This window comes from Carcharodon carcharias, chromosome 17, assembly GCF_017639515.1.
Source record: "Carcharodon carcharias isolate sCarCar2 chromosome 17, sCarCar2.pri, whole genome shotgun sequence".
NCBI classification, from domain to species: domain Eukaryota; kingdom Metazoa; phylum Chordata; class Chondrichthyes; order Lamniformes; family Lamnidae; genus Carcharodon; species Carcharodon carcharias.
Window position 1 is genome coordinate 91,069,940 of NC_054483.1, and position 27,320 is coordinate 91,097,259.

The 27,320-nt window shown below is 44.5% G+C and overlaps 1 protein-coding gene across 2 annotated transcripts in view; it reads left to right on the top strand.

Moving 5' to 3' along the window:
• Positions 1–27,320, top strand: part of LOC121289806 (inositol polyphosphate-5-phosphatase A) — a 568,674-nt gene that overhangs the window by 486,736 nt on the left and 54,618 nt on the right. For both annotated transcript variants that reach the window (XM_041209646.1, XM_041209645.1), the window contains exon 12: positions 21,456–21,529. In XM_041209646.1, coding sequence (XP_041065580.1) covers positions 21,456–21,529 — 74 coding nt within the window. The remainder of the gene's footprint in view (positions 1–21,455; positions 21,530–27,320) is intronic.

Genomic DNA, 27,320 nt, shown 5'->3' on the forward strand with positions numbered 1-27,320 from the left:
CCTAAAGGAAATTCCTCTTTGGGGCTCAATTTTTGTTGGGGTGGTAGTGGGGGTGTGGGTGGGAGGGGGCGGTGTGGTTCCACCTCCAATATTCTCACTTACCCAATAACTTTCCATATTCACCACAGACTCCAAGTAAACTTGGAGCTAATTGTGTAATTCTTGAAAACTATTAACAATTTTCTAAAGAGTGAAATGATCATTTTATGGTTAAATATGAATGATTGTCATCATATGCGCTCAATGGAGAAGAATGATAAAAATTTGTCGCCACAACCCCCACTTCTAATTCCCATCTCTGTGCTTTATGTCCCCTTCTACTTCACATTTCAAATGCTAGAATTGACCCCAAAGTCCTTGCCGTACCTTCATACGCATTTAGACCTCTGCCTGTTGGTGAATTCTTTTGTACAGGAAATTTTAACCTCAGTAATTTTAAAATGATAGAATTCTTGATTTTTTTGAATTGTGTGTTTAGATTAGATTATTGAACCTGGGAAATAACGCAGGGTCTTTCATTTAGCCAATGATAATACGCTGGTGAAAAACATGCTGAGCAGATTTAATAACCATTCATGTTAAGCTGAAAAATATGGATTTGGAGTAAAAAATAAAGAGGCGTTAATTGAATTATTTTATTCATTTTAAACAGTGTCATTGCAACCCTATGACTAAATAGATAGCCCTTCAAAAGGCTGGCACAAACATGGAGGCCTGAAGGCCACCTTCTGTGTTATGACTCAAGGATTGCCACTTGTAGCTGCATGGCTAGATAGTAACCTGGCAGATTTCGGAGGGTTGAAAATTGGCACATTCTACAAGGCGCATTTTGATCCATTGTGTCACCACCTGAATGGTGAAGTTGAAAACTTTGGGTGGAATTTTCCTTGCCCTCTGCAGTTGGGCGTGTTTGGTGGCGAGTGGAAAATATGGCAAGACCAAAAATTGGTTTCATGACGTTGTGATCATCTGCTTAACCCATCGATGGCAGGCTTCATTTGATTTTTATTGTAATACATCTACATATCATTATAAGGCCAGCCTGCCTGAATCATCCCCACCGCCCCGCCCCGTCACGCTGGATCGTCCATCAACATTGGCAGACGTGTTTCATAACTGCACTTAAGCAACGTGCACCTGGTGAGCTGCACTTGACTCAGGACTTTGAGGTTTGTTTGCCCACCTTGCTTTGGGCAGCGCTCGCAGTCATCAGAGCCAGGCTTCGCAGGCAGCACCACATCACTTTTAGTGGGGCTCAGGACAGGTCTCTAGCTACCAGACCAGCCATAAGGCTAGGGCTTGCTTAGGGCAGGGGGAGAAGTGGCCTCAGGCAAGGGAAGAGGCAACAGGGCAAGGGCTGTACTGGGGAAGGGGGGTATCGCAGGGTTTGTGTGGGGGCACAAGTTGATCTGTGCAAGTGTCTCCAAGATGGTGAGGGCTGAGGAGGCAGTCTCCAAAGGAGATGAGACCAGATGGAGATGTGAGGGTGTTTGTGAGAGAGTGAGTGGTGATGTCCCTTGAGCTGGCAGTGAGTGAGATGCCAGTGAATGTGTGATGAGCTTGAGTTTGTTAGTTTAGAGTGATGAGATGGTTGCCTTACCCTGGCGGCACAGATGAGATCATTCATCCTCTTTCTGCATTGGATGGTCGACCTCTTCTGTGCAACATTGGCACTGATCACCATTGCCATCGCCTACCAAGCTGAAGTGGTAATGCAGCTGCCCTTCGTGCGGCCAGACCCTGGGTAGAGGACATCACGGTGGGCATCCAAAAGGTGCTCGAGGGATGCATCACTAAACCTAGGGGTTACAGTCTTCTTGCCTTTTGGGGCCATGTTTCCTGTGCAGCTGTTCTGGGCTGGGAGCACTGAGAGGTGTGCACGTGGCTGTAATTTAAATGTGGTGCCTGGCGTGATGAAGTGGCGAGATAATGGCTTGGTGGACGAATCGGAGCCTGCCCCCCATCAAAATGGCATGTTTCCTGGGAACGCATAATTATTGCAGCGGGATTGGAACCATATGGCATGAGAAGCTGCCATTGCTGCCAGCGGGTAAAATGTCGTTTTTCCTGCCCGCTCCTGCACTTATGCAAATCTGGGACGATTCCACCCTTTGTTTGAAAATGTTGAAAAGATATTTTTATATCTTTGCATTTAGAGGCTGCAGCACAATTCCAAAAGTAATTACTATGCATATCACACAATATATACCTTCTTCCAAAATTCAGTGATGTCAAAGCACATCCTACACAGGAATAAAAAGTAAAAGAACAAAGTGAAAAACAAGTAAAAGAAAGAAAAATAATGCAGCATCAGTAATCGATTTCCTTTTCATTCATGGTTATCTGGAACATATATATATTTGCAATTTAAATAAATAGATTCACACCTAATTAAAGTAGCAAAGTGAGGAATTTGATACAAGTGCATTAAGTGTTCATCCAATTACATCCCTCAGAATAATTTGTGAACTATCATTAACACTCGGGAAAGATGTGTTCTGCAACAGCAGTCATAATTCAGCAGGTTTCTTCATCTGCACAAAATGGTGTTGGACACAAATAAAAACAGAAAATGCTGGAAAAACCCAACAAGTCTGACAGCATCTGTAGAGAGAGAAAGATAGAGCTAATGCTTCAAGTCTAAATGACTTCTTCAGAGCTAGAAGTTCCCTTTTAGTGAAGCAAGAAACAGGATGGAGAGTAGAGACAATCAGTTTATAAGATGACACACTCTTTTGAATGATGCTATGTTACTAATCCAGAAAAGATTCAAAAAGGCAACAATCTATCTACAGTCAAATTGAAAAACAAATTATAAGTAAAGTGCAGTAGTCTCATTGTGATTAATCCTCTTCTTTGATGAAAGTTTGGTTAAGCAAGTTTTTTAAATCATTTGTCATAACCTATTGTATATGGCAAGATTCGAACGTTCTGCTCCTACAGGTAACTTTAAGAAGGATACACAAAAGTTTTGCCTCGTTTCTAACACATTGTCAATCACATTTGCTGTAAAATTCGGTTGCATTGCCCCTGTATTTTCGGTACCAAGGGAGCTGTTTTGTGCCCAAAATGGCACCTATGCTGTGCACACATACTTCCATTGCAGGCCATGCTGGACAGAACTTTTAAAAATTTTTCATTCATGGGCTGGGTTAAGCCAGCATTTATTGCTCATCCCTAGTTGCCCTTGAGAAGATGGTGGTGAGCTGCCTTCTTCAACCATTACAGTACATGTGCTGTTAAGGAGGGAGTTCCAGGATTTGGACCCAGCGACAGTAAAGGAATGGTAATATTTCCAATCAGAATGGTGAATGGATTGGAGGTGAACTTCCAGGTGGCGGTGTTCCCCTATGTCTGCTGCTTTTGTCCATCTGCACGGTAGCAGTCATGCGTTTGGAAGGTGCTGTCGAAGGAGCCTTTGTGAGTTCTTACAGTGCATCTTGTAGATGGTACGCACTGCTGGCACTGTTTGTCAGTAATGGAGTGAATATTGTGGATGGGGTCCCAATCAAACGGGTCACTTTGTCCTGGATGGTGTTGAGTTTCTTGAGTGTGTTTGGAGCTGTGCCTTGTAGATGGTGAACAGGCTTTGGGGAGTCAGGAGGTGAGTTACTTGCCGCAGGATTCCTAGCCTCTGACCTGCCCTTCTAGCCACAGCATTTATATGGCTAGTCCAGTTCAGTCTCTGGTCAATGATAACCCCCATGATGGTGATAGTGGGGAATTGCTTTTTTTTTATTCATTCATGGGGCCAGGCCAGCATTTATTGCCCATCCCTAATTGCCCTTGTTTAGAGGGCATCTAAGAGCCAACCACATTGGTGTGGGCTTGGAGTCACATGTAGGCCAGACCAGGTAAGGACAGCAGATTTCCTTCCCTAAAGGACATTAGTGAACCAGATGGGTTTTTACATCAATCGACAATGGTTTCATGGTCATCATTAGATTTTTAATTCCAGATTTTTATTGAATTTAAATTCCACCATCTGCTGAGGTGAGTTTTTAACCCGGGTCCCCTGAGCATTACCCTGGGTCTCTGGATTACAAGTCCAGCGACAATACCACTACTCCATCGCCTCCCCCGATGGTAATGCCATTGAATGTCAAGGGGCGATGGTTGGATTCTCTCTTGTTGGAGATGGTCATTGCCTGGCACTTGTGTGGCACGAATGTTACTTGCCACTTGTCAGCCCAAGCCTTGATATTGTCCAGGACTTGCTGCTTTTGGACATGGACTGTTTCAGTATCTGAGGAATCGTGAATGGTGCTGAACATTGTGCAATCCTCTGTGAATATCCACACTTCTGACCTTATGCTGGAAGGAAGGTCATTGATGAAGCAGCTGAAGATGGTTGGGCTGAGCACACTGAGTAGGTAGTTAGCCCGGTTTCTGGGGGAGCTTGTGCCAGAAGTACGAAGAGTCGGCAGATCAGGACATCAGCCAGCTTGCAATGCTGATTTGACTCTAGTAGTTTCATTTTCAACTCTCTCTCAACCTCGCACAGCCAAACACACTTTCAGCAGCAGAAGGAACCCCAACCAGCACTGTTTGAAGGGATCATCCAGCTGTGGAGGACTGGTCTCACCTGGTTTCATTTTTATCTATCTAATCATAGCCAGAGAATCACTTACAGTGGCTTCTCTTCCTGCTCCTGCACCATTACTTTTGTGTCCCTCAAGGTTCTACTTATGGCTTATTTTTCGTCTATGTGCTGCCCCTTGACAGCATTAGTTTTCACATTTATGCTGATGTCACCCAGCTCTACCTCACCACCACCTCTGTCCACTCCTCTACAGTTGCTAAATTATCAGACTGCTTATCCAACATTCAGTACTAGAGCAGAAATTTCCTCCAATTAAGTGTTGGGAAGACTAAGACCATTGCCTTCAGTTTCTGCTGCAAACTCTGTTCCCTAACTATAAACTTATTCCCTCTCCCTAGCAACACTATGAGATTATGCCAGTCTGTTTGCAGCCTTGGTGTCATATTCGACCCTGAGATGAGCTTCTGACCATATATTCATGCCATCTCTAAAACCACCTATTTCCACCTCAACTAATTTTACCCCTGCCTCAGGTTATCTGCTGCTGAAGCCCTCATCTATACCTTTGTTACTTCTAGACTCTGCTATCCCAATACGCTTCTGGTTGATCACCCATATTCTACCCTCCATAAACCCGAGACCATCAAAATCTCTGCTGCCCATTCACCTTTCACCCATGTGTTTGCTGTCCTACATTGGCTCGCAGTTAAGCAGTGTCTTGCTTTTGAAATTCTTTTCCTTTTCAAATTCTTCCATGGCCTCGGCCGTTCCTATGTCTGCAATCTCTGCCAGCCCCCATTACCCTCTGCGATATCTGCACTCCTTTAATCTGGCCTCTTGTGCAATCCCAATTTTAGACGCTGTACAATTAGTGGCAGCAGTTTCAGCTGCCTAGGCCCCGGGCTCTGATATATCCTCCCTACACCTCTCCACTTCTCTACCTCACTCTCCTTTAAGACACTCCTTAAAACACACCTCTTTGACCAAGTGTTTGGTCATCTGATTGAGTATCTCATGTGGCTCAGTATCAAACTTTGTTTTATAATGCGCCTGAGAAGCACCTTGGGTCATTTTATTATGTTAAAGGCACTATATAATATTGAGCAGCTGAGGAGAAGGAGGAAGCCACCAACACATTTCCTTTTTGGCAAAGCTGCCTGGAATCAGCTCATTTGACTGTAGTATGACTGAAGACAACACCAATTCTGTATTCACTAATAGGCCCAAAACTTCCCTTCCCTCACAATGTCCTGTTGATTGCAATGCTGAAATGAAAGCCACCACCAAACAAGCATTCCAACCTGATTTTATTAATCAAACCATCCACTATTGCTTACAAAAATCAATTAATCATTCTTGTGCTTTCCCTTAGAGCCTGTTTTCCATGTGCCTTTGACTGTCCTAGTCCGCCTACCCACTGCTACACTAGTAGCAAGGCTAGTGGAAGGCTGCTGACTTTCCGTGGGCGAGACTGCAGATGACCTTTCAGGAGGATCTTGTGCAGCTCTGTGCAGTCTGGCTTCAGACTGTGCCATCTTGGCATTGGTGGCAGCACCATGGGTTAACTGGCTGACAGGAAACAGCAAGGGCACTGGCAGAGTGGCATTGGTGGAAGCACGATGCAGTAATTCTTGGAGACAACAGTAGGATTGTGCTCCACATCACCATTGCCACTCCCCCTAGATGAAGTCTCAAGAATGCTAGCAATGTATTTATTTGTTCTTTCATGGGATGTGGGTGTTGCTGACTAGGCCAGCATTTATTGCCCATCCCCAATGGCCCTTGAGAAAGCAGTAGTGAGCTGCCTTCTTGAACCACTGCAGTCCACCTGTTGCAGGAACATACACAGTGCTGTTAGAAAGGGAGTTCCAGGATTTTGATCTAGCAACAGCAACAGATATATTTCCAAGTCAAGATGGTGTGTGGCTTGGAAGGGAATTTGCGGGTGCTAATGCTCCCTTGTATCTGCTGTCCTTTACTCAGAGGACAGATTGCTAGGCTGCTGTGAAACTCTCTAAGCCCTTTTGCAAAACGTATCCATTGTCATGATAGCCACATTCTGAGCCTGCACGGCAGCACCCAGGCATTGTGTGACTTTGGCATGTGGTGTGATGGAAGCTGAGATATTGACCATCTGATGCTGCATCGTGGCTGGGTCCACCATTTCTGTACTGAGTTTGGCCACTACTTCCATGTTGGGCTAGGTGGGCTTCAAGCTCTGCCTGAAGCCATATACAGTGGTGGTGCTGAATTCCTCCAGGCTTTTTGACAGTGATTGCAAGCTCCCTGGAAAGCTTGACAATGCACCAAGCAATTCTATGTTTACACACTTCAACCTTTTTCTGTATGACACCCCATAGAAGTCCTTATCCAAGCCTGGGCAGCAGAACTCATGTGTATCCTCATCCTCCAACAAACTGGCGCTTGTGCTACCCTTTCCGCTTGCCCTGGCTGCAGGCCACTCATGCCCAGTGTTTCATTACATGCAGATCTTGCCTCAACTAACCTTTAAAGTACACGCAATGTTGGAATCTGAGTTAGTGGTTGCAAGTGTAAGAGTAAGTGACAGTGTTCCTTCTTCATCGGTCTCCTCTTCTGCTATTTGCTCCTGCACCACTGCCTTTCTAATTCACATTTCTTGAGCATGTGAAAGGAGAAAGGGTCAAGGGTAACGTTATGGTGAGGGGAGATGAGGAAGAGGTCCTTGCTTACACCATTTGCAGCTTGTAAATCAGAAGAGAGTGTGGGATGAGGAGGAAGAGAGAAGTGAGAAGAAGGATCAGGCATGAACATGCTGTCATCTTTGATGCTTTCTGTCCCTTGACTGGCCACAGCCTCATTATGGGCACTCCAATGATTGCAAACACCATCTCCTCCATCCATGCCTCTCCCTGATGGTTAGGTACTGCTGCCTATATACTTGCATCATCTTGTCTTGCAAGAGAGAGAGAAGCAAGTCAGTGAGTGATGTGTTCATCATGGTTCAATGCCTGACAACGTGTGCAAACTGTGATTTGTAGGTGTGAGGTTTGCAGCAGTGCTAAGTGTGTGAGGCTGAGGTGAAGCTATGATTGTGAGGTATGAGGCATGGTTGATACAGATTGTTGATAGGAGAGCATAGGTGGGTGGTGTCTTGGGCAGTGTGTGAGGTTAGTGGTGCAGTTGGTGGGATATGACATTTGAAAATACATTCGCTGACGTTGACCACTTGTGTGAGGTCATTAAACTTCTTGCACCACTACATCCAGTTCCTTGTGGCTACATTGTCAGCATTGAGCACTACAGTTATCTGCTCCATGCCTTTGCAGTGTTGGAGAACCTTCTGGACCCCTCTGGGTCCCTCCTCATATTCACCTCATGTACCATGACCTCCAGTGCTGCTTTGGAGAATTCTGGAGCACGCTGTCAGCCATCTGGGCATTTTTTTGTCATTGCCAAAGTCAAACTCACTTTTTCACCTGCTCCAATCAAACTACTTTGGCTTGAAGTAGTACAGGCTAGCTTGAACATTGACCTGAAATGTTGGGTGAAATTTAATGGCCCTGTTGCAGTGGGGGTGGGCCTGGAAAATGCGACAAACCGTTCAGAAGTCCCTTGACATCAGCGGGACTGGAACACCCCGCAGCTGGGAGGGGCTGTAAAATTCCGCCTGTTAAGCCTGTTCCTCTCAGATGCTATCGTATTCGCTGAGTATTTCCAGCAGTTTCTGTTTTTATTTCAGACTTGCAGCGTCCTCAGTATTTTGCTTTAGTGGTGCGAACTCCTGTTAGCCTTTCAACATATTGGGCCTGCTCCTCGGGGAGAAAGCTACTCAACACTGCATGTAGTACTGGCTGCATGCTGCAATTATATAAATCAGCAAACAGCACAAAGTTTACCTGCTGCCAGCATTGAAAAGAATGGACACAGTGTGACTGCGCACTGCAATTTCCTGTGTCCATTTTCAGGGGTTATTAAATTTTGCCCCCAGTATTAAAGATGGCTATTCATTTCATTACAGATGGGTTTCAAAGAAATATTTAAAATGTAATGTGACAAACTATTGCATTAAACATAACAGTGTATCTATAGTAAAGATTGCTGGTGGGAAATATTTTTGAGCACTGGGTCAAGTCAGGGCCCAAACGAAAGAATGAGATCCAAGGGATGGCTGGCTGGTCTTGTTCATTGTCACTTAAGTTCTTATGGGCGTTTGCGATAGTGATAGTGCAGCCATATCCCAAAAATTGCAATAGGAGGGAGCATTTTGAAATTTGGAGTTATGAAGGGCAGGGTAGCAGATGTAGCCCATGTCAAATATCTTTCATCCTCCCATCCCATGTCCTCCTGTTCTTACACCAGTAGCAATGGGAGTGTATTTCTTGTGCTCCGATTCCTGGTTAGTGTAAAATTATAGGAAATGGTTAAGCACCTTTAGTTGGGTGAGATCAGACCTTTGTGCTTAACATGCTGCTTCTCCCGTAAAGGTGAACATTTTCAGAAGGCTGGCGGTGAAGCAGTACATTCCACTTGCTGCTGCTTTTCCGACTGTGAACGTACCACTTCATTTTTTCACGTTCACTGTGTTGCAGCAGAATTCATTACGTTTGATTTCATTGCAATGCAAGAAGGTGAACAGCTTCTCTGGATCAACTTCATGGGAAAGATAAATGATTTAATGAGCCATTTGAGATAATCTAATCTTCATGGTCTGGTTATACACAGAGTGGTGTGATCACTAAAAACAAACTGCCCTTCTTCAGGATGAATGTTCCTATACCAAATTCCCCCCAAAAAATCTATTGCATCCTTCATCAACCACTAGTCTTGTACCAGGTTGACAGAAATTTAATTCAAGTCAGCTCTTGAAAATAATTATTGTATTTTGAGAGCAGTAATCATTGGTTTGGACATGATTGAATGTGTCCATGCCTATTGACTTTTTCTATGATTTATAGGTTTGTTTAGTCGATATTCCCATCTAAATTGTATAATTAATTATAAGTGTAGCTGTCAGAGCAGAGGATGGAATGCACTGATGAGTATTTGGGAAGATTAAATTTTCCTTTGCCATACAGATGTAGAATTGGGAATTTCACGGCCCTGCTGCTGGATAGAGTTGTTCTTGGTGCCTGCTTATTTAGTCTCTGACTTGCTGCATGCTGAAGTGTCATTGATTTTGGGCTTTATCTGTGTGATGTCTCTCCAGTAACACTGGAATCTATTTAAATTGAACAATCACTGACAAACTTTCTTGTCAGTAAACTGCTTTGTCACTGTCCCCTTAGTCTCTCCCACACACAGTCTACTAAAGCACAATCTTATCCTTGCAATACTTTGGTTATGTTCTTTTTTAAGTGCACGAAGAAAAGTACTCTTGCAAATGTTTTGCTTTTAGAGAGGTGCTTTGCAATAAATTGAATTTGATCTTGCTTTTTAAACATTTGAATCTGTTATCACAATGTTTTTGTCACTAAGATGTAAGAATGGCAATCCAGGGAGCTGTACTCTAAAATGGATTAACCCTTAAAGTGCCATGCATTGCATTTGTTGTGCCATCTCTCTAAAGTGCTCTTTATTGGGCATGTGAAAGGAAGAAATAAAGTTGTTAAAAGCCCACCTTTAATTTTGTTATATTCCAGCAGCATCATAAATAGATCTCTACAATCCAAGCCTAGTTTTATATGTTTTATGATGGCGTACATGTGACTACAGAACGCTGTATAATCGTGTAATGTTGACATGTTGAAAGAAAAAGAGTGTTACCCTTATAACCAAACTTGGACGATTTTTATGTTGATCTTCTTAAAATTCTGGTCCCAGGAACTCAGCCACACTGAACCATCCCCTTGCCTTTTAATGTCATTAAATCCATGTTTAGTGCTGTTGGTTAACAGGTTTTACAATCTTTCCTAATGTTCCTGGAGAGCTGATCCATCTTTGTTCCACCTTAGATAACCACAATCAGTGGAAGAAGAACTATTACTCTTCAAGAGCCAGATAGCCTCGAAGCCCAGGTTACTGGGTCTGTGAAGGAACTTTTATATTGCACATGATCCATTCTAGTTTGGACGGGTTCCTGAAGTGCAGGTTTTGTACAGTCAGTTATAAGCCAAATGTAAGACTGCTGGCAAAAACAGAAAATGTTGGAAAAACTCAGCAGGTCTAACAGCATCTGTGGAGAGGAAAAAAATAAGAGTTAACGTTTTGAGTCTGTATGACTCTTCTTCAGAGCATCCCTGAATACACTAACTCTGTTTTTTTTTCCCTCTCCACAGATGCTGTTAGACCTGCTGAGTTTTTCCAGCATTTTCTGTTTTTGTTTCAGATTTCCAGTATACGCAGTATTTGGCTTTTATGTAAAACTGCTGGGACTTGCTAAGATAGGTAACTAGAAAGATCTGCAAGCAAAGCTTGGATGCCTGGTGCCCAATTTTTGGGCACTATGATTGGCCTTAGAGATCCAGGATGGTGTCCATGTGCCCATCCACACTTCTAGTGCGACGTGTGGTTAGCACCATATTGGTGAGGGTGTTAGCACGCACACAGTGAGCGTCTGCTGGAATCATGCAGAGTGGGCAGATCATAATGTCCATCAATGTCTAATGCTGATCTGACAATAGCAATGATATTTTGGAGCTCAACATCCCAGCTGCCAGCCTCTTAATTATGTGCGGCTGCACACATACTCAGCAGCAGGAAAGACCCCTAACCCATCCCCTAAACCCACAGTAGCATTATTTAAAAGGATCATCAGCTATTTAGACGTTAGTTGCTGATTGATTTTTACTGGCAGTTGCTACAATAGTACAAGGGTTTGGTGCTTTCTAGAGTTCTATAGTTACTAAAGTCTACAGGGAGTGGTGTGGCAGATTTTGAAGGACATGGTCCTGATTTCAAGGTTTCTGTATAAAGCAGTTGCTCCCAGAATAAGTGCAGTGGTAGGCATTCTCTATGGAATGCAGCATGACTGGGAGAATTGACAGAGACCATGCAAAGTAGAACAAGCAGAGGAACAAGGAGGAGGAGGAAGGCACACTCAGCAGAAGGTGACATCTGCCCAGCATGTTCAAGGAGCAATTCTCCGACCTGAACCTCAGTGAGGAACAATGTGTGAACAGGTGATCCTCACTGAAATCGGCCTTCCTGCTGCAGTCATAACCACAATCTCGGAGCAGAGCTAGGACGGCATTGCCAGTGACTGTGAAGGTGACCATGGCCATCTTGCAACATCAAGCAGTTTGCTGCCTGCTGTTGTCCAAGGGAGGCCACTGAGGCTCTCTATTCAAAGAAAGGTAACCACATTTCATTGTGCCTTGCCAGAGCGAGCAAACAGATAGGTTTGCAAGGATTGCAGGCTTGCCACTGACTGCACACATATTGCTTTACTGGCACCACATGTCAACTTTGAGATGTATCACAATGAGATGGATTCCACTCCCTCAATGCCGAGCTGGTGTGTCACCATGCACAGAGAATCACGTAGGTCAGCGCCTGGTATCCTGGCAGTAACCATGGTGCTTAATTCTGTGGCAGGCCTCAGGCAGCTGCATTTGAACCACCACACAAACCAAAGAGTGGCTACTGGCTACAAGGACTATGTGCTGACATATGGTTCATTGCCCTGGTTGGCAACTCACATGCAGGTGGGGAGTGTGCATACAGTGAAAGCCATACCACCACATAAAATACAATAGAGCAAACCATTGGCATACTGGTGCAATGTTTCGGTTGCCTGGAGCACTCTAGGGAGCCCCGCAGCACTTGGCAGAGCGGGTGTCAAATTTTTGATGGTTTTGCTGCATTCTGGACAACCTCGCCATCATGAAGGCATAGCTCTTGCTCCCAGCGATATATCGAGCAGCTCAAAGCAGGGTGAAGAAGAAGTGAGGAGGCAACCAGTGTGGCCTTTTTCTACCGGGGTTGCATTAGGGTTATTGGCTCATCTGACTGTGATACCAGTGAATGGAACCCCAATTTCTCATCCACCAACGGCCCCACTTTACCTTCCATCTGTTGCTGGCCATCATAGCCTCCACTTGGCCACGATGCAAAAGAAAAAGGCAAAACAAAATAAACATTCTAAATTAAATTTATGAATTAAATTATGCCGTACTGTATACAAACATTAACTAATCATCCTTGTGCATTCCCTTAGTTCCTGTCTTCCATGTATCTTAGGCTGCTCTAGAACTCCTGTGCAATGCCACTCCACTGCAGCATGACTGGTGGAAGATTGCTGACTTTCACTGAGTGAGTCTACAGATGGCCTTGGAGGACAACCTTGAGCAGCTTTAGGCCTAGAAAGCCCGACTTCAGATTGTATCATCTCGGCATGGGGAGCAGCTATCTGGGCTGGCTGGTTGACAGGCAAGAGCAAGGGCAATGGCATAGTGGCAGGGGTAAGAGGACGATGGTTGACAGGGTAGGTGCAGGTAAGATGTTTCCCCTGGTTGAAGAGTCTAGAACCAGGGGACACAATTTCAGATTAAGGGGGAAGCCACTTAGGACAAAGATGAGAGGAAACTTATTTACTCAAAGGGTTGTGAATCTTTGGAATTCTCTACCCCAAAGGGCTGTGGAAGCGCAATCATTGAGTATGTTTAAGGTAGAGATTAATGGTTATCTGATTAACAATAACATAAAGGATTATGGGGATAGTGCAGATAAAAGGCATTGAAGTGTTCGATCAGCCATGATCGTATTGAATGGTGGAGCAAGCTCCTCGGGCTGAATGGCTTTCTCCTGTTCCTATGTTCCTATGCAAGCAACAGCAAGGGCACTGGCAGAATGGCAGTGGTGAGAGGACGAGTGCTATCATCCTGAGAACATAGCTAATTTGTGCTTCATGGAGTCACTGTCCCCCAGGGTGATGCCTCAGTAATCCTAATTGGAGGAGAAATTGCAGCACTCCTCTGACACCCTGCATGCCTCTTTGAACACTGGCATTCACCGCCATGATGGCAGCAGCCCATTTGGCATGACAAAAGTCTAAGCTTCCACTGCAGGATCCAGACATTCAGTGGCTTCTGCCTGTGCTGCAGTGGAAGCTGAGATATCAGTCATCAGATAAAGCATGATTGAATCCACACGTGTGCTCATGGAGTCGATCACTTCCACATTGCAGATATGGGCTTCAAATTCTGCACAAAGTCCTGGACAAAGTTGTTGCTGAGCTCCTCCATGATCCTTTATGTTACATGCAGCTTTTGGGCAGGCCTGCCAATTCACCAGTCATTTCATTGTGCATGCCCATCAGCTTTCTTCTGAGCCTGCCCCATAGAGGAGCTCATCTGAATCACCTGCAGCAAAACACATGTACTTCCTTGATCTGCAAGGAGCGTACACTTATGCAACCCTTGCCCTGTGTCCTGGCTACAAGCCACTCATTCCCAGTGTCTCACTACATGCAGATTCCACCTCCAAATTATTCTCTAAGTTGCTTTTTCACCACTTTGTAGCCAGGTTGCAGTTCTTTGACTAGCCAGAAGGAGAAAGGGTAAGGTTGTGGTAAGAAGGGCTGGGGGAAGTACGAGATGCATGCTTACACCACGTGCAGTTTCTAAATCATAAGAGAATGTGGGATAAGGGGGAAGTGAAATGTAAGCATTAGGTATGAGGATGCCATCACTGACTAGGGTCTCAGCAATGGCCACTTCAATGATGGCATATGCCATCTTTTAGAGGGGTGAGGAGATGTAGTCATCCCTGCCCCTGCCAGTTAGCACCTGCTGCCTCCAGTTGTGTACCATCCTGTCCTGCTAGAGAGGGGGAAACATGTCAGTGAGTGTGGTGCAATCCGTTTGAATGATTCAGCCTCCATGATCAAAAAGCTGGCAGTGTCGGCAGGCTGTGAGATGTAGAGATGAGGATTGCATCAGTGCTAATAGTGTGAGGGTGCGATGAAACTATGAATGTGATGTGTGAGTCTTAATTGTTTGAGATTATTGATCAGCAAGTGATGGGAGTGTAGTGTATTGAGCAGTGTGTGAGGCTAGTGATGCAGTTGGTGGGAGATGCCATTTGAAGATACATTTACTGACCTTGACCACTCATGTGAGATCATGAACTTTATGCAGCACTGCATTGAGGACCTTGGATCTTGACCCCAGGCATTGGCCACCACATCAATCTGGTCCCACTGTTTTCTGTGAATTTGTCTAGAGTGCCTCCTGCCCCCTGTAAATCAAACACATCTCTCATCCTCTGGTCCTCCCTGACCAAGGCCTCCAGTGCAGCGTTGGAAAATCTTGGAGCCCATTCCCTTCAATATTTTGCAATTGTTATGTCTTTCTCCATATCGGAATGAGTTCCACAATGACTTCCCTTTAAGAGGTGCAGTCTGGCTTTAAACGGTGCCAGCCTCTCTTGATTTGCGGCCCCCTGATGAGACTGCAGCCAGCGGGTCGGTATGCTGCAATCGTGTAGCGTGAGATTAGCGTGCCACCTTTATCAGAAGTAACAGATGTGGTTTAATCCCACATTGTGAAACCCACACCAGTTTAATGGGGACTATTGAATTTAGACTGCCTCTTCTTAACGATTTCTGGAAGATTACATTAGCCTCGCAGCTAACTGAACAAGACCTGCACCTGGGGAATGCAGTGGCTGCATTGTAATGTAATGTAAAATCACCTCAGATCTGTCGCCAGTTTACAGACATGGGAATTAACAGCACAAATGTTGAGGTCCAGCTCCTAGAATCTGAATCAAAGGTGAATATTAAATGGCTGAGATGAGCTGTATTAAATCACAGGAACCAAATAATCTATTATTATCAACAAAGGTTTAAAGGAGCACTTAGATTCTTTACAATCTGCATCTTATTAGTACTGGTATAATTAGCAATTAGATTTCAAGCAAACATAACGGAGAAGTTGAGATGTTTTCAATTGATAAATTTTTATTATCAGATAGTTCCTTCGAACCATTTCCAAATGCTAGTCACATTTTCCCCTTCTTCCAAACATCATTTAATGTTTGCATCTGCAGAGCCTCTAGTGAATGCTGCTGATGAGTTTGACAAATGTAAGTAGCATCACCTCTTGATCTGACTCACTGCAGGTTTGGGCTTTGGGTCCTGAAGAGTAATAGCTGCTGTTCCGCTGACTGTGCTTATCCAGAGGGTGGCAAAGTGGAATTAGCAATTTAAGAACAGGCGAAAGTTTGTGAAATCCTGTCAACCAACCACACTGAACATTTCTACACTTTGCATTAATAGTATGACTCTTTTTTAATGTCTAGCTTCATTGTTTTTCAAACTTAGAATAAACCATTAGCCTTGCTTTTAAACCTACTAACTGGATGGATAATGATGCTTAAAATATTCCTGACAGTAAGCCAGTTAGCTCCATTCTCAACTATATAAGATTGCCTCCTCCTCAGTCAAGAAGAATCTTCCTGATTTTAGTGTCTCATTTATAGTTACTTATTAATAAAAGTTTGATAAATGAGGGACATGGCTAAACCTGAAAGGCACTCTAATGTTCCCTTCATTGATTTGAACAAAATTTAATGGCAAAGGTATAAATGAACTTATATGTGGAGTGTGAATAAATCCCTATATATTACTCCATTCCTACTTCAGTCACTATCACAGATTAGAGATTTAATGTCAGTCACTGCTGATTCAACAATTCAACGACAACTTGCATTAATGCAACCCTTTAATGTTGTAAAACATCCTAAGATGCTTCTCAGCGGCATTATCAAACAAAATTAGATACTGAGTCACATAAGATATTAAGATAGGTGACAAAAACTGGGTTAGGCTTAAGGAGGCAAGAGAGGCAGAAAGGCTTAGGGAGTGAATTCCAGTGCTTGGGGCCTAGACAGCTGAAGTCAATGTTGGAGTGATGGAATTCGATGTAATAAAGTCCATAATTGGAGGAACTCAGAGTCCTTGGAGGGTTGTAGGACTGGAGGAACTTACAGAGATAGGAATGGGTGAGGCCATGGAGGGATTTGGGCATGAGGATGAGAATTTTAAGTTTGAGGTGATGCTGGATGGTGAAACAACATAGGACACAGGGGAGATGAAAGAACGAGACTTGATGAATGTTGGAACATGGGTAGCAGAGATTTCAATGAGCTCAAGTTTAAGGAGGGTGGAAGACAGGAGGTAAGCCAAGAGGCCATGGATTAATCGAGTCTGGAGGTAACAAAGAAATGAGGATTTCAGCAGCAGGGAGCTGAAGACGAATATTATTACAGAGTGTAAGCAGGCAGCCTTGTTGGGGAAGAGAATATGAGGTCAAAAACTCAGTTCATGGTCAAACAGGATAACAGGTTTACAGACAGTCTGGTTCTGCCTCAGACAATGGAAGGAAATGGAATCAACAGGGACAGACTGATGGTGGGCACTGAAGATAATTGCGGTGATAGCAAAGTGGCAGGACAACCCAGCAGAGGTGGCGGCACAGTGATTTACAGTTGGGAGGGAGTTGCCCTGAGAGTCCTCAATATCGACTCCAGACCCCATGAAGTCTCATGGCATCAGGTTAAATGTGGTCAAGTAAACCTCCTGCTGATTACCACTTACCGCCCTCCCTCAGCTGATGAATCAGTGCTCCTCCATGTTGAACACCACTTGGAGGAAGCACTGAGGGTGACAAGGCACAGAATGTACTCTGGGTGGAGGACTTCAATGTCCATCACCAAGACTGGCTCAGTAGCACCGCTACTGACTGAGCTGGCCGGGTCCTAAAGGACGTAGCTGCTAGATTGGGTGAGCGGCAGGTGGTGAGGGAACCAACAAGAGGGAGAAACGTACTTGACCTCATCCTCACCAACTTGCCTGCAGCAGGTACATCTGCCCATGACAGTATCAGTAGGAGTGACCACCCCACAGTCCTTGTGCAGAAAAAGTCCCGTCTTCACATTGAGGACAATCTCCATCATGTGTGGTACTACCATTGTACGAAATGAAACAGATTTTGAACAGATCTAGCAACTCAAGACTGGGCATCCATGAGGTGCTGTGGGCCATCAGCAGCAGCTGAATTGTACTCAAACACATCTGTAACCTCATGGCCCGGCATATCCCCCACTCTACCATTACCATCAAGCCAGGAAGTCAACTCTGGTTCGATGAAGAGTGCAGAAGGGCATACCAGGAGCAGCATCAGGCTTATCTAAAAATGAAGTCTCAACCTGGTGAAGCTATAACACAGGACTACTTGCGTGCCAAACAGCATAAGCAGCAGCGACAGACAGAGCTAAACGATCCCACAACCAAATGATCAGATCTAAGCTTTGCAGTTCTGCCACATCCAGTCGTGAATGGTGGTGGACAATTAAACAACTCACTGGAGGAGGAGGCTCCACATATATCCCCATCCTCAATGGTGGGGGAGCCCAGTGCAAAAGCTAAGGTTGAAGCTTTTGCAACAATCTTTAGCCTGAAGTGCTGAGTGGATGATCCATCTTGGCCTCCTCCAGAGGTCCCCAGCAACACAGATGCCAGTCTTCAGCCAATTCAATTCACTCCACGTGATATCAAGAAATGGCTGAAAGCACCGGATAGTGCAAATGCTATGGGCCCAGACAATATTCCGGTAATAACACCGAAGACTTGCACCCCAGAACTTGCTGCGCCGCTGGCCAAGTTGTTCCTGTACAGCTACAACACTGGCATCTACCCGGCTGTGTGGAAAATTGCCCAGGTATGTCCTGTCCACAAAAAGCAGGACAAATCGAACCCGGCCAATTACCGCCCCATCAGTCTACTCTCGATCATCAATAAAATAATGGAAGGGGTCATCACAGTGCTATCAAGAGATACTTGCTCAGCAATAAACTGCTCACTGACGTCCAGTTTGGGTTCCACCAGGGCCACTCAGCTCCTGACCTCATTACAGCCTTGGTTCAAACACGGATAAAAGAGCTGAACTCTTTTAGGTTAGAGTGACTGCCATTGACATCAAGGCTGCATTTGACTGAGTGTGGTATCAAGGAACCATAGCAACACTGGAGTCAATGGGAATCAGGGGGAAATCCTCTACTGGTTGGAGTCATACCTAGCACAGAGGAAGCTGGGTTATGGTTGTTGGAGATCAGTCATCTCAGCTCCAGGATGGCACTGCTGGAGTTCCTTAGGGTAGTGTCCTAGGCCCAACTATCTTTAGCTGCTTCATCAATGACCTTCCTTCCATCACAAGGTCAGAAGTGGGATGTTCACTGATGATTGCACAATGTTCATACCATTCACGATTCCTCAGATATTGAAGCAGTCCATATCCAAATGCAGCAAGACCTGGACAATATCCAGGCTTGGGCTGACAAGTGGCAAGTAACATTCACAGTACACAAGTGCAAGGCAATGACCATCTCCAACAAGAGAGAATCCAACCATCGCCCCTTGACATTCAATAGCATTACCATCACTGAATCCCCACTGTGAGTGTACCTACACCATATGGACTGCAGCAGTTCAAGAAGGTGGCTCACCACCACCTTCTCAAGGGCAATTAGGGATGGGCAATGAATGCTGGCCTAGCCAGCGACACACATATCCAGTAAATGAATTTTAGAAAGGACAGGCGGGGTGTGGGCGGGACAGAAACTCCTGTAGAAATCTCCGCTTGAGAACTGGGCCAGTTTAAGTCCCAAGCTTTCTTGAAATAATGCCAGACTGCCTACCTCCTGAAAGTAACAGTGCCAGTGGGTGTGGACGGATAATTGGGCCTTAAGTTGAGCTGTAAGATGCTGGGAGACGCGAGGCATAAAGTATTGCCCAAGGCATCTTTGGAATCTAGTTGGCAATGGGAAGGGATTTGGCAGGTGAAGTCAGTGTGGAAGGCGAGCACTGAGGAGGTCCAAGGGCTTCCTGTGGAGCCTGGGGAGTGCACTCCTGCTCCTCCTGGCCCACGAAGATTCCACACAATTTTTTAAAACTTCCCTTGGTCTTTTCTGGTCGCTTGCTGCCTTTTGGCACTCTTCTCTGATTGGTTTGATATCAGGTGGGCCTCCCAATGGCCCACCACGAAAATCATGTCGCAGCACCGCTTACGTCATCGAGAGCAGCTTTTGAATTGAAAATAGGTCGTCACTTGCCTGCAGTGGAACCTCAATTGACTTTAAAGTTGGTGAAAGTATGATGTGGCCTGGTGCAGGGCGTGGCTTCAGGTCGGCCAGTGTACTCAGCCTGAGTTTAACTCTTTCCAAGTATCAATCTCACTGGGGTAAAAACAAGGCCACAGACTGTCTGAATTTAAATATGTTCAAAAGCAGAATGCACTTGGCCATATTTTCATTCAAAGTTATACATTTTAAAAAGAAAATTGTTCAATGAGGTGCCTTGGATGAAATGCATGGGTCCATATTTGATAAAGCAGTGAAAATGTTTGAACAATGTGGTCATGTTACAAATAGAAAGGCCTGTGGTTTTTGCCTTTAAATGCAAAGGTGGGAGAGCTGGTCATCCTTGCAGGTTGTTCAAGTGACTGCTTCCGTACAGATAATTAATGTGTACAAGTAGTTGCTAATTTTGCATTTCAGGAATGATTTATGAGGTAGCATGGGATAGAGGGACATAATCTAATTTAGATCAGAACCTCTGCCACCCATACAATGGTATCAGCACAGCTGTGAGATGAGAGATGATTAATGGGCAGTAGCGTAAACACGCTGTAGTCATAAAAGGTGTTATTTTGATGACATACTTGTCAGAATAGGAAATGGCACTTACAAAGAGTGATGGTCAGTAGCAGAACAGATTATTATGAGCATTCAGTCACTTACTCACTCTCAATCCAGGTTAAGAACAAATATTGATGGAAAGATAATGCTGTTTGTAACAATTTGAATGGCTGTTTGTTCAAAACCAGCTAATAGCTCTGTGATCTAACCTTGGGTTTTAGTAAAAGTTAAGGAAATGCATTTGTGCTCTTTAAATGGGAAAATAATGCACAAGAGCCATATTATGTATACCAAATGAATGTCATTATCCCTATTTATAGTTTCAGACTTGAGATTGTATTCAGTTCAGGTCATCACAAACTAAACTGAATGTTATCCTGCAACTCCCCTAAGGTTCAGAATGAGAACCACCCCTCCCCCAGACACTTTGTGTTCTGTGAGGTCTTAAATTGAGTTAAAGCCTGATGCAGGTGCTGATTTTAATTTACTGTTTAAAGCTACAGGAGATTTTGCCAGCCCCTGTAGCCTGACTCTGAGCAAGAATTGCTTGCACTTGGGGAAGTTTAGGGATTGTATGTCCTAGTCACCTGATCAAATTTTTGTTGCATCCATTTTGAATCAGTGCTCATGTTGTCATTGGAACTGGTGGGTCATCTCTTGTGCAATATTGAGTGTACAGCTTCCAGTTAGGCAAGGCAAGATTAGGGGAAAATAAAGTAGGAAAATAATGAAAAAAATAGTGGAAGTAAATAAAAATACAAATTTGGAAAGGAAAGATAATATATATTTTTTTCAATTGTAATGAGGTAAAGTGTGCTGAATTGCCAGTAACATATTGGCTAGTAAGTTCCTATACTAGCTCAGCAATTTGTTCAGTGAGTTGCAGAATCAGAGACATGAGGAAGTCCGAGGTTTGATCCTTGTCTGAACTGCTGGACGGTTTCAGCCAACACTAGACACACCATGGTTGCTCTCTGTATTTGTTGGTTGACAATGGGGAAATTAGCCAGGGATTTTCCTGATTGCTTCTCTTTGTGCAGGGATATCAGAAGGAGACAGGATTGGACTTTGCTGTGCTGTCCTATATATTCCAAAAGCCTGCCGACACTTACTGGGTGATCTATGCCTCTAGAACTCTGTGCCAGCTAGAAGCCAAGAGCTTCTGGAGAACAAGGCAGGGGTGATATTCATTGAGAAGTAAAAGTGTTCAAACAAGGCTGGTCAGTAGACCGATGAATTGCCATAATTATCAGCTGCTGTAAAATAACCTTTTTGTTAATCAATTTCTTTTCAGCTTTTAGAATTTGACAGAGAGCTGTCCGTATTTAAAGACAAGTTGAGTGAACAAGAGATATCGTTTCCACCAAGGTACAAAATTTATATTTTCACTATCTTACTGCAAATATTGAGCTGAAAGAAAGCCAAACATCTTAGAACTATACTTTTTGAGAAAAAGATCTCTTCATATTTAAAGGGTTTAGTTTTCTTTTAACATATCTCACTATGGTGATGTGAAAGGTGAGACTATACTTATCAGCAACCTTTACAAATGATTTGTTGGATCAGTGATGATTAACAGGGCCACTGCCTCTTTAAGAAAATGGGAAAAAAGGGCTTTAGTTTACATTCAGGCTATGACTTGACCTTTGACTGCTTATACCATTTAAAATCCTGTGCATTATTAAAACTCAGTGTTTACCTTTTTCTTGTGTTATGGGATATCACAGTACTTCCTTGAATGTATTTCAGTAGCCATTACTTTTAAGATTAGCATTACATTGTGATATGCTTTATCAAATTGGTGAGGTGATGGCGTAGTGGTATTGTTGTTGGACTAATGATCTAGACACCCAGGGTAATGCTCTGGGGACCCAAGTTCAAATCCCACTCTCATAAATTCAGTAAAAATCAGGAATTAAAAGTCTAATGATGAGCATGAAACCATTGTCGATTGTTGTAAAAACCCATCTGGTTCACTAATGTCCATTAGGGAAGGAAATCTGTTGTCCTTACCTGGTCTGGCCTACATGTGACTCCAGACCCACAGCAATGTGGTTGACTCTGAAATAGCCTAGCAAGCCACTCAGTTGTCAAGGGCAACTAGGGATGGGCAATAAATGCTGGCCCAGCCAGCAAAGCCCACATCCCATGAATGAATTAAAAAAAAATGTTTTCCTCTCATCCCATGTTGAAAATAACTTAGTGATGATACAAGCTCTGCAGAGCTAATATCTTCAGGTTCTATTATATATCGTACATCATAAAGTAATTACCCAACTATTATCTTGACATACTTCTGAAGAACTTGCATATCAGACAAACAGGTCATTACATTTAACCAGTAAAACAAATTTAAAATGCAAAAGCACTGTTTGGAATATATTACGAATTTCCACAAAATGAGTTTAGAATGCTGACCCAGTTCATGTAGAATAAGCCAGTCAAGCTTTGCTCTTGTACTTTGCTACCTTCCAAACCAGCAGATTGGGATCTTTCTTTTTAAGACAACTTGTTATGTAATCTATGGGATTGCTGGCATGATGATTTGATTGCCTCACCAAGTTACTTTGTCATTAATTCTTTTAAGTTACGATTTTAGCAATAAAGCTAAATTAAAAATGGCAGACCGCATTAAAAAGATAAGAATATAAGAAAAGGCTTTTCAGTCTGTCAAGCCCAATCTATAGAGTTGACGCCTGATTTTTGGGGCACATTTGTGAAGAGTTAGCTTGCTCACACCTAGTGACTGCCAGCAATATGCAGAACAGGCAAATCATGGCTTTAATCAGTGTAGCAGAGCTCCGGAGCCTATACCCTTTCTTAACTTCCCACAGCTAAATATATCGTCAAACATCTTGATGGACCCCCACCCCCATCAGTGTTATTTAAAGAGTTCGTGAACTACTTACAGGTTAGTTGTAGGATAATTTCTTCAGGTTGTTTCTGCAATTCCACATATTTTGTTTGCTGAAGTACTTTTTTGTTCACTTAAAGGCTGGTGCATGAACCATCTGCTTCCAGACATGGGTGGCCTACTAGGGCTTCCTCTTGACATTGATAATGACAGGGAGAATGAGTAGAGAAGGGCAAGAAAGGTTCTCAGCAGAAGGCCATATCTGCATAGGACACTTAGGGAGCTACTCTGTACCTGAATTTCAGTGGTTTAGATGACTGTGCTTCACTAAAGAGGTCTTCACTGAAATCTTCCAACTGTTGCAGCCACAACTCCAACCTCAGAGCAGAGCAAAGACAGCATCGTCTGTCATTGGCTGCCAAGGTGACTGTGGCTCTGAACATTTGTGCATTTGGTTCCTTGGAGGCTCCTGCTGGAGATGTAAGCTACATCTCCATAATTTCCAGTGCACTAAGCATTTGGGTGTGACCGCTCCATCAACCTTCCTCTGTAGGCTAGCACATCAAGTTCTCTGCAACCTCACTCTCAGGCAAGCTGGCACCTGTGTTAATCCTTTTCCCCAGCCCTGGCCCCATCGTACTTGTATCCAGTGTTTCAGCAAATGCAGATCCTGCGTCTATCCTGTCCTCTAAATTATAAAGATTCAGTATCTGAGCTGGTAACAGTGAAATGGAATAACAGTGCCCCTTCATCTTCACTTTCTTTTCCTATTCCTCCACTGCTTAGACAGGTTCCATCTCTTACTCAGTCTGCATTGAAAAAAGGTCAAGGGTGGGGTTGTGGTAAGAGTAGTGGAAAAATGGCAAGATGCATGCTTACACCATTTGCAGATTGATGTCAGAAAATATTGAGGGATGATGGGGAAGTGGGAAGTGAGGAGGATTAAGTATGAAGATATACTGAACTTCCATTGTTTGAACACCATTGGTGACCCTGGCTTCAGTAATGTCCCTTCCCATAATGGCCAGCACTGTCTCCTCCATAAAGGTTGAAACATGTAGGGAATGTCATCTTTTCCCACTGCCTCTGGTCATGCGCTACCTTCTCCTGTGTTAGTGAGCGTCATGTATCCTGTTTGATTGATGAAGTTGTCACTGTAGAATAGCTACCATTAGGTGCAAGGTTTGACAAGACAGTGCAAGGCTTGCCATAGTGCTAAACATGTGAGGATGAAGTGAAGCATAAGAACGTTTGGTATCAGTCCTGATTGAGAGATTGTGGTAGGTGATTGGTTGGGCTGTAGTGAATTGAGCCGCGGTTGAGTCTAGTGATGCAGTTGGTAGGATACAGCATTTGAAGATGCATTCACTGACCTTGACGCCTTGTATGAGATCATGAAACTTATTCCTGCACTGAATCCAGCTCCTTGGGGCTAAATTCCTGGCATTGACCTCCTCTGCTATCACTCATCACAGCTTTCTGAGCATGAATCTGGAGGGCCACTGCTCCCTCCTAAGAGTACAGGACATTTTTCTTTCTTGCCACTTCTTCCACCAATATATCCAGTGCAACACCTGAAAGTATTGGTGCCTGCGCTCCCACATAGCCAACCATTCCTGATTCTTCCACAGCACAATATTCAAAGTGATCTCAGCACCACCAGCAGTCAGGATGCCTCCCCTTCAAGAGTCACAGTCTAGCTTTAAATAGTGCTAAGTACCAGTGATATTGGCCCTCCTTCTGATGTATGTAGCTAGTGAAATGTATGGGGAGAGCTGGCTACACACAAAATTCATGGCAATGAGCAGGCATATCAATGTGACATCCTGCCTACATCACAATCAAGAGGAGCAAGTTAATTGCGCTTTGCAGACACTGCCCCCATTTTGGGGGGGCTGGGGTTGCCCAATTTAACCCTCGCCAAACCACCCCCCCTGCTCCTTTTGTTAGGCTTTAAGCAAAATTTATTAGCACAGTTGTTATTTGGTAACTTGTTCTATCTGACATGATTAAACATATTTTTATCTAACTAGCCGTGTTTCAAGCATGACATGCTCATGTGTTGTTTCCTATTAAAGTTTGTTTTTTGGTTAGCAACATATGACTATGTTGTGCCGAGTGCTGTGCATGTGAAATGTGTAAGATGAAAATATCATTTTGTTACAATACCATCAAGAATATTTTTATAAATTATTGCGAGACTGTAATATTATCCTCTTTTCTTCGTAACCATCTTGGTGTCCTATTTCTGCAAAGAAAGGAAAGAATTTCCATTTATAAAGCACCTTTCACATCCGCAGCGCATCAAAGAGTGCTTTACATCATTGAATTACTTTTGAATGCAATCACTGTCACTATGTAAGCAAATACAGGAACAAATTTTTACACAGTAAGGTACCAATGACAGCAATGAGACAAATGGCTTTTAATTTATATTTGGTGGCATTGATTGAGGCATAAATGTTGTACAAAAGATTAGAACTCCACTGCCCCTCTTCAGATATTGCTGTGGGCTTGTTTACCTCAGCCTGAGAGAGCAGGTTGGATGGCAGTTTAACATCTCATCATGAACTATCTGACAGTGCAGTGCTACCTACCTCTATACTGCACTGAATGACCTGGCAGAATTATATATGGTCACGCCCCTGGAGTGGGGATTGAACACATGGGCGCAGAAATAGGCCGATGCTGCTTCTTTTTTAAGTCATGAATTGGATCCCGTTGTGCAATATGGTGCACAGTTTGTGTGCACATGCTGGGTGTGCGCTGCCCACCAAAGGCAGAAACATATGTTGAAAAGAACAGGATGTGAAGCTGGGAATGCACTTCTGCTCATCCTGATTCCACTGAAGTGCTGAAGGCTATTGCCAGCTCCCTCTGGATTGCCTCTCCATCCTTCCTGATTGATGTGACCTTCCTCCCAGCTGCTTCTCCACCCTCAGTAGCACCCCCATCGCCACAAGTGCTCGATTCCCTCATGATTGCCGCTCCCCTTTCCCAATCTCACCCAACTCACTCTCCCTTCCAATTGTCCCCTCCCTCCGGGTCAATCTTCCCCCGATCCCCTTCCCCGTAAATCGCATCCCACTCCCCGGGCCAGAATTTTGCGAGCCGCAGGAGAGCATGTGCCCGACCCAAAGAGACATGAAAATAGCGTGAGATGACGTTGGGTGAGCGTCCTGAGGCACTTGCGCGATATTTTGCTCAGCGGGCGGGTGCAGCAGTTGGAAGCATGCCCACCGACAATTAAGTGGGCATTTAAGCCCATTAACGATGCAATAAACAGTGATTTTACATGGCCCGTCCATACTTACGGTTGGCGGATGGACCATTCTCCCAAGCAGCGTTCACATTTTTGCTTAAACCTCGATTCAGAGTGGGATGGAATCTCTGTGGGGAAATGAAATAAAAAAAGACATCTGAGGACTGATTTATGAGACATGCTTCCAGGTGCTTGACTGTGCTGCATGGATATACTTTGCAGCATTTTTGTCATTTCCTTTATTCTGTGGAGGTCTGGAGCTCCTCTGGAGCCTTCAGGGAGCTCACTAGAAGCGCTCACCCGTACCCTCAGTTAGGTCGGTGCCAGGCCCTTACCACCCCCACCCCAGCAGCGCTGAGAATTTCCCAGCGCACGTTTCTTGCTGGCCGGCCGTTAATTGACCAGCCAGCATGAAATCGCGGTCGGGGGCCAATCGCGGTCTGAGGCCCATTTCCCGCCCACTTCCGGGCCTGCCAATCGCGTGCGCCTGACGAACGAAAAATTCAGGTCTTCCCTGAGGGTCCCTGCCAGTGATGCAAAGGCTCAAAACCCAATGCTGGTTCATCGTCAGGCTATCTGGGGATGTTAATTTCATTGAGACCCAAGGTCCAATATCAGGGTTACCTCGGGCCTACACATTCCAGCATAGGGATCATTTCCCATAACCAGGCCAGCTTCTGACTCCAGGTAAGAGTGCTCCCAATGGACCAACCTGTCACTCAGCACAGCTACAGTCAACTTGGCAGAAAAGTGACCTGCTCCCTTCAAACTGATGGGGGAGGATTTTGCCCTTGGCGGGGGTAAGCGGGGGTGGTCAGGAAGCCAACCACCACCCGCGATCGGCTCCGCTCGCGATTTCACACGGGCGGGCCAATTAAGGCATGTCCTGCGTGGATTGCAAGCTGCAGTGCTGAGTGCTGCTTGGCGGCTGGGGGCGGGGGGAGGGGGGGTGCGGGGGGAGGAGGGAGAGCTGGGCCACCGCATATTTCGCACATGCGCGCAAAAGAGCTCTTCAATCTCCCTGAGGCACGGAGCAGCCTCAG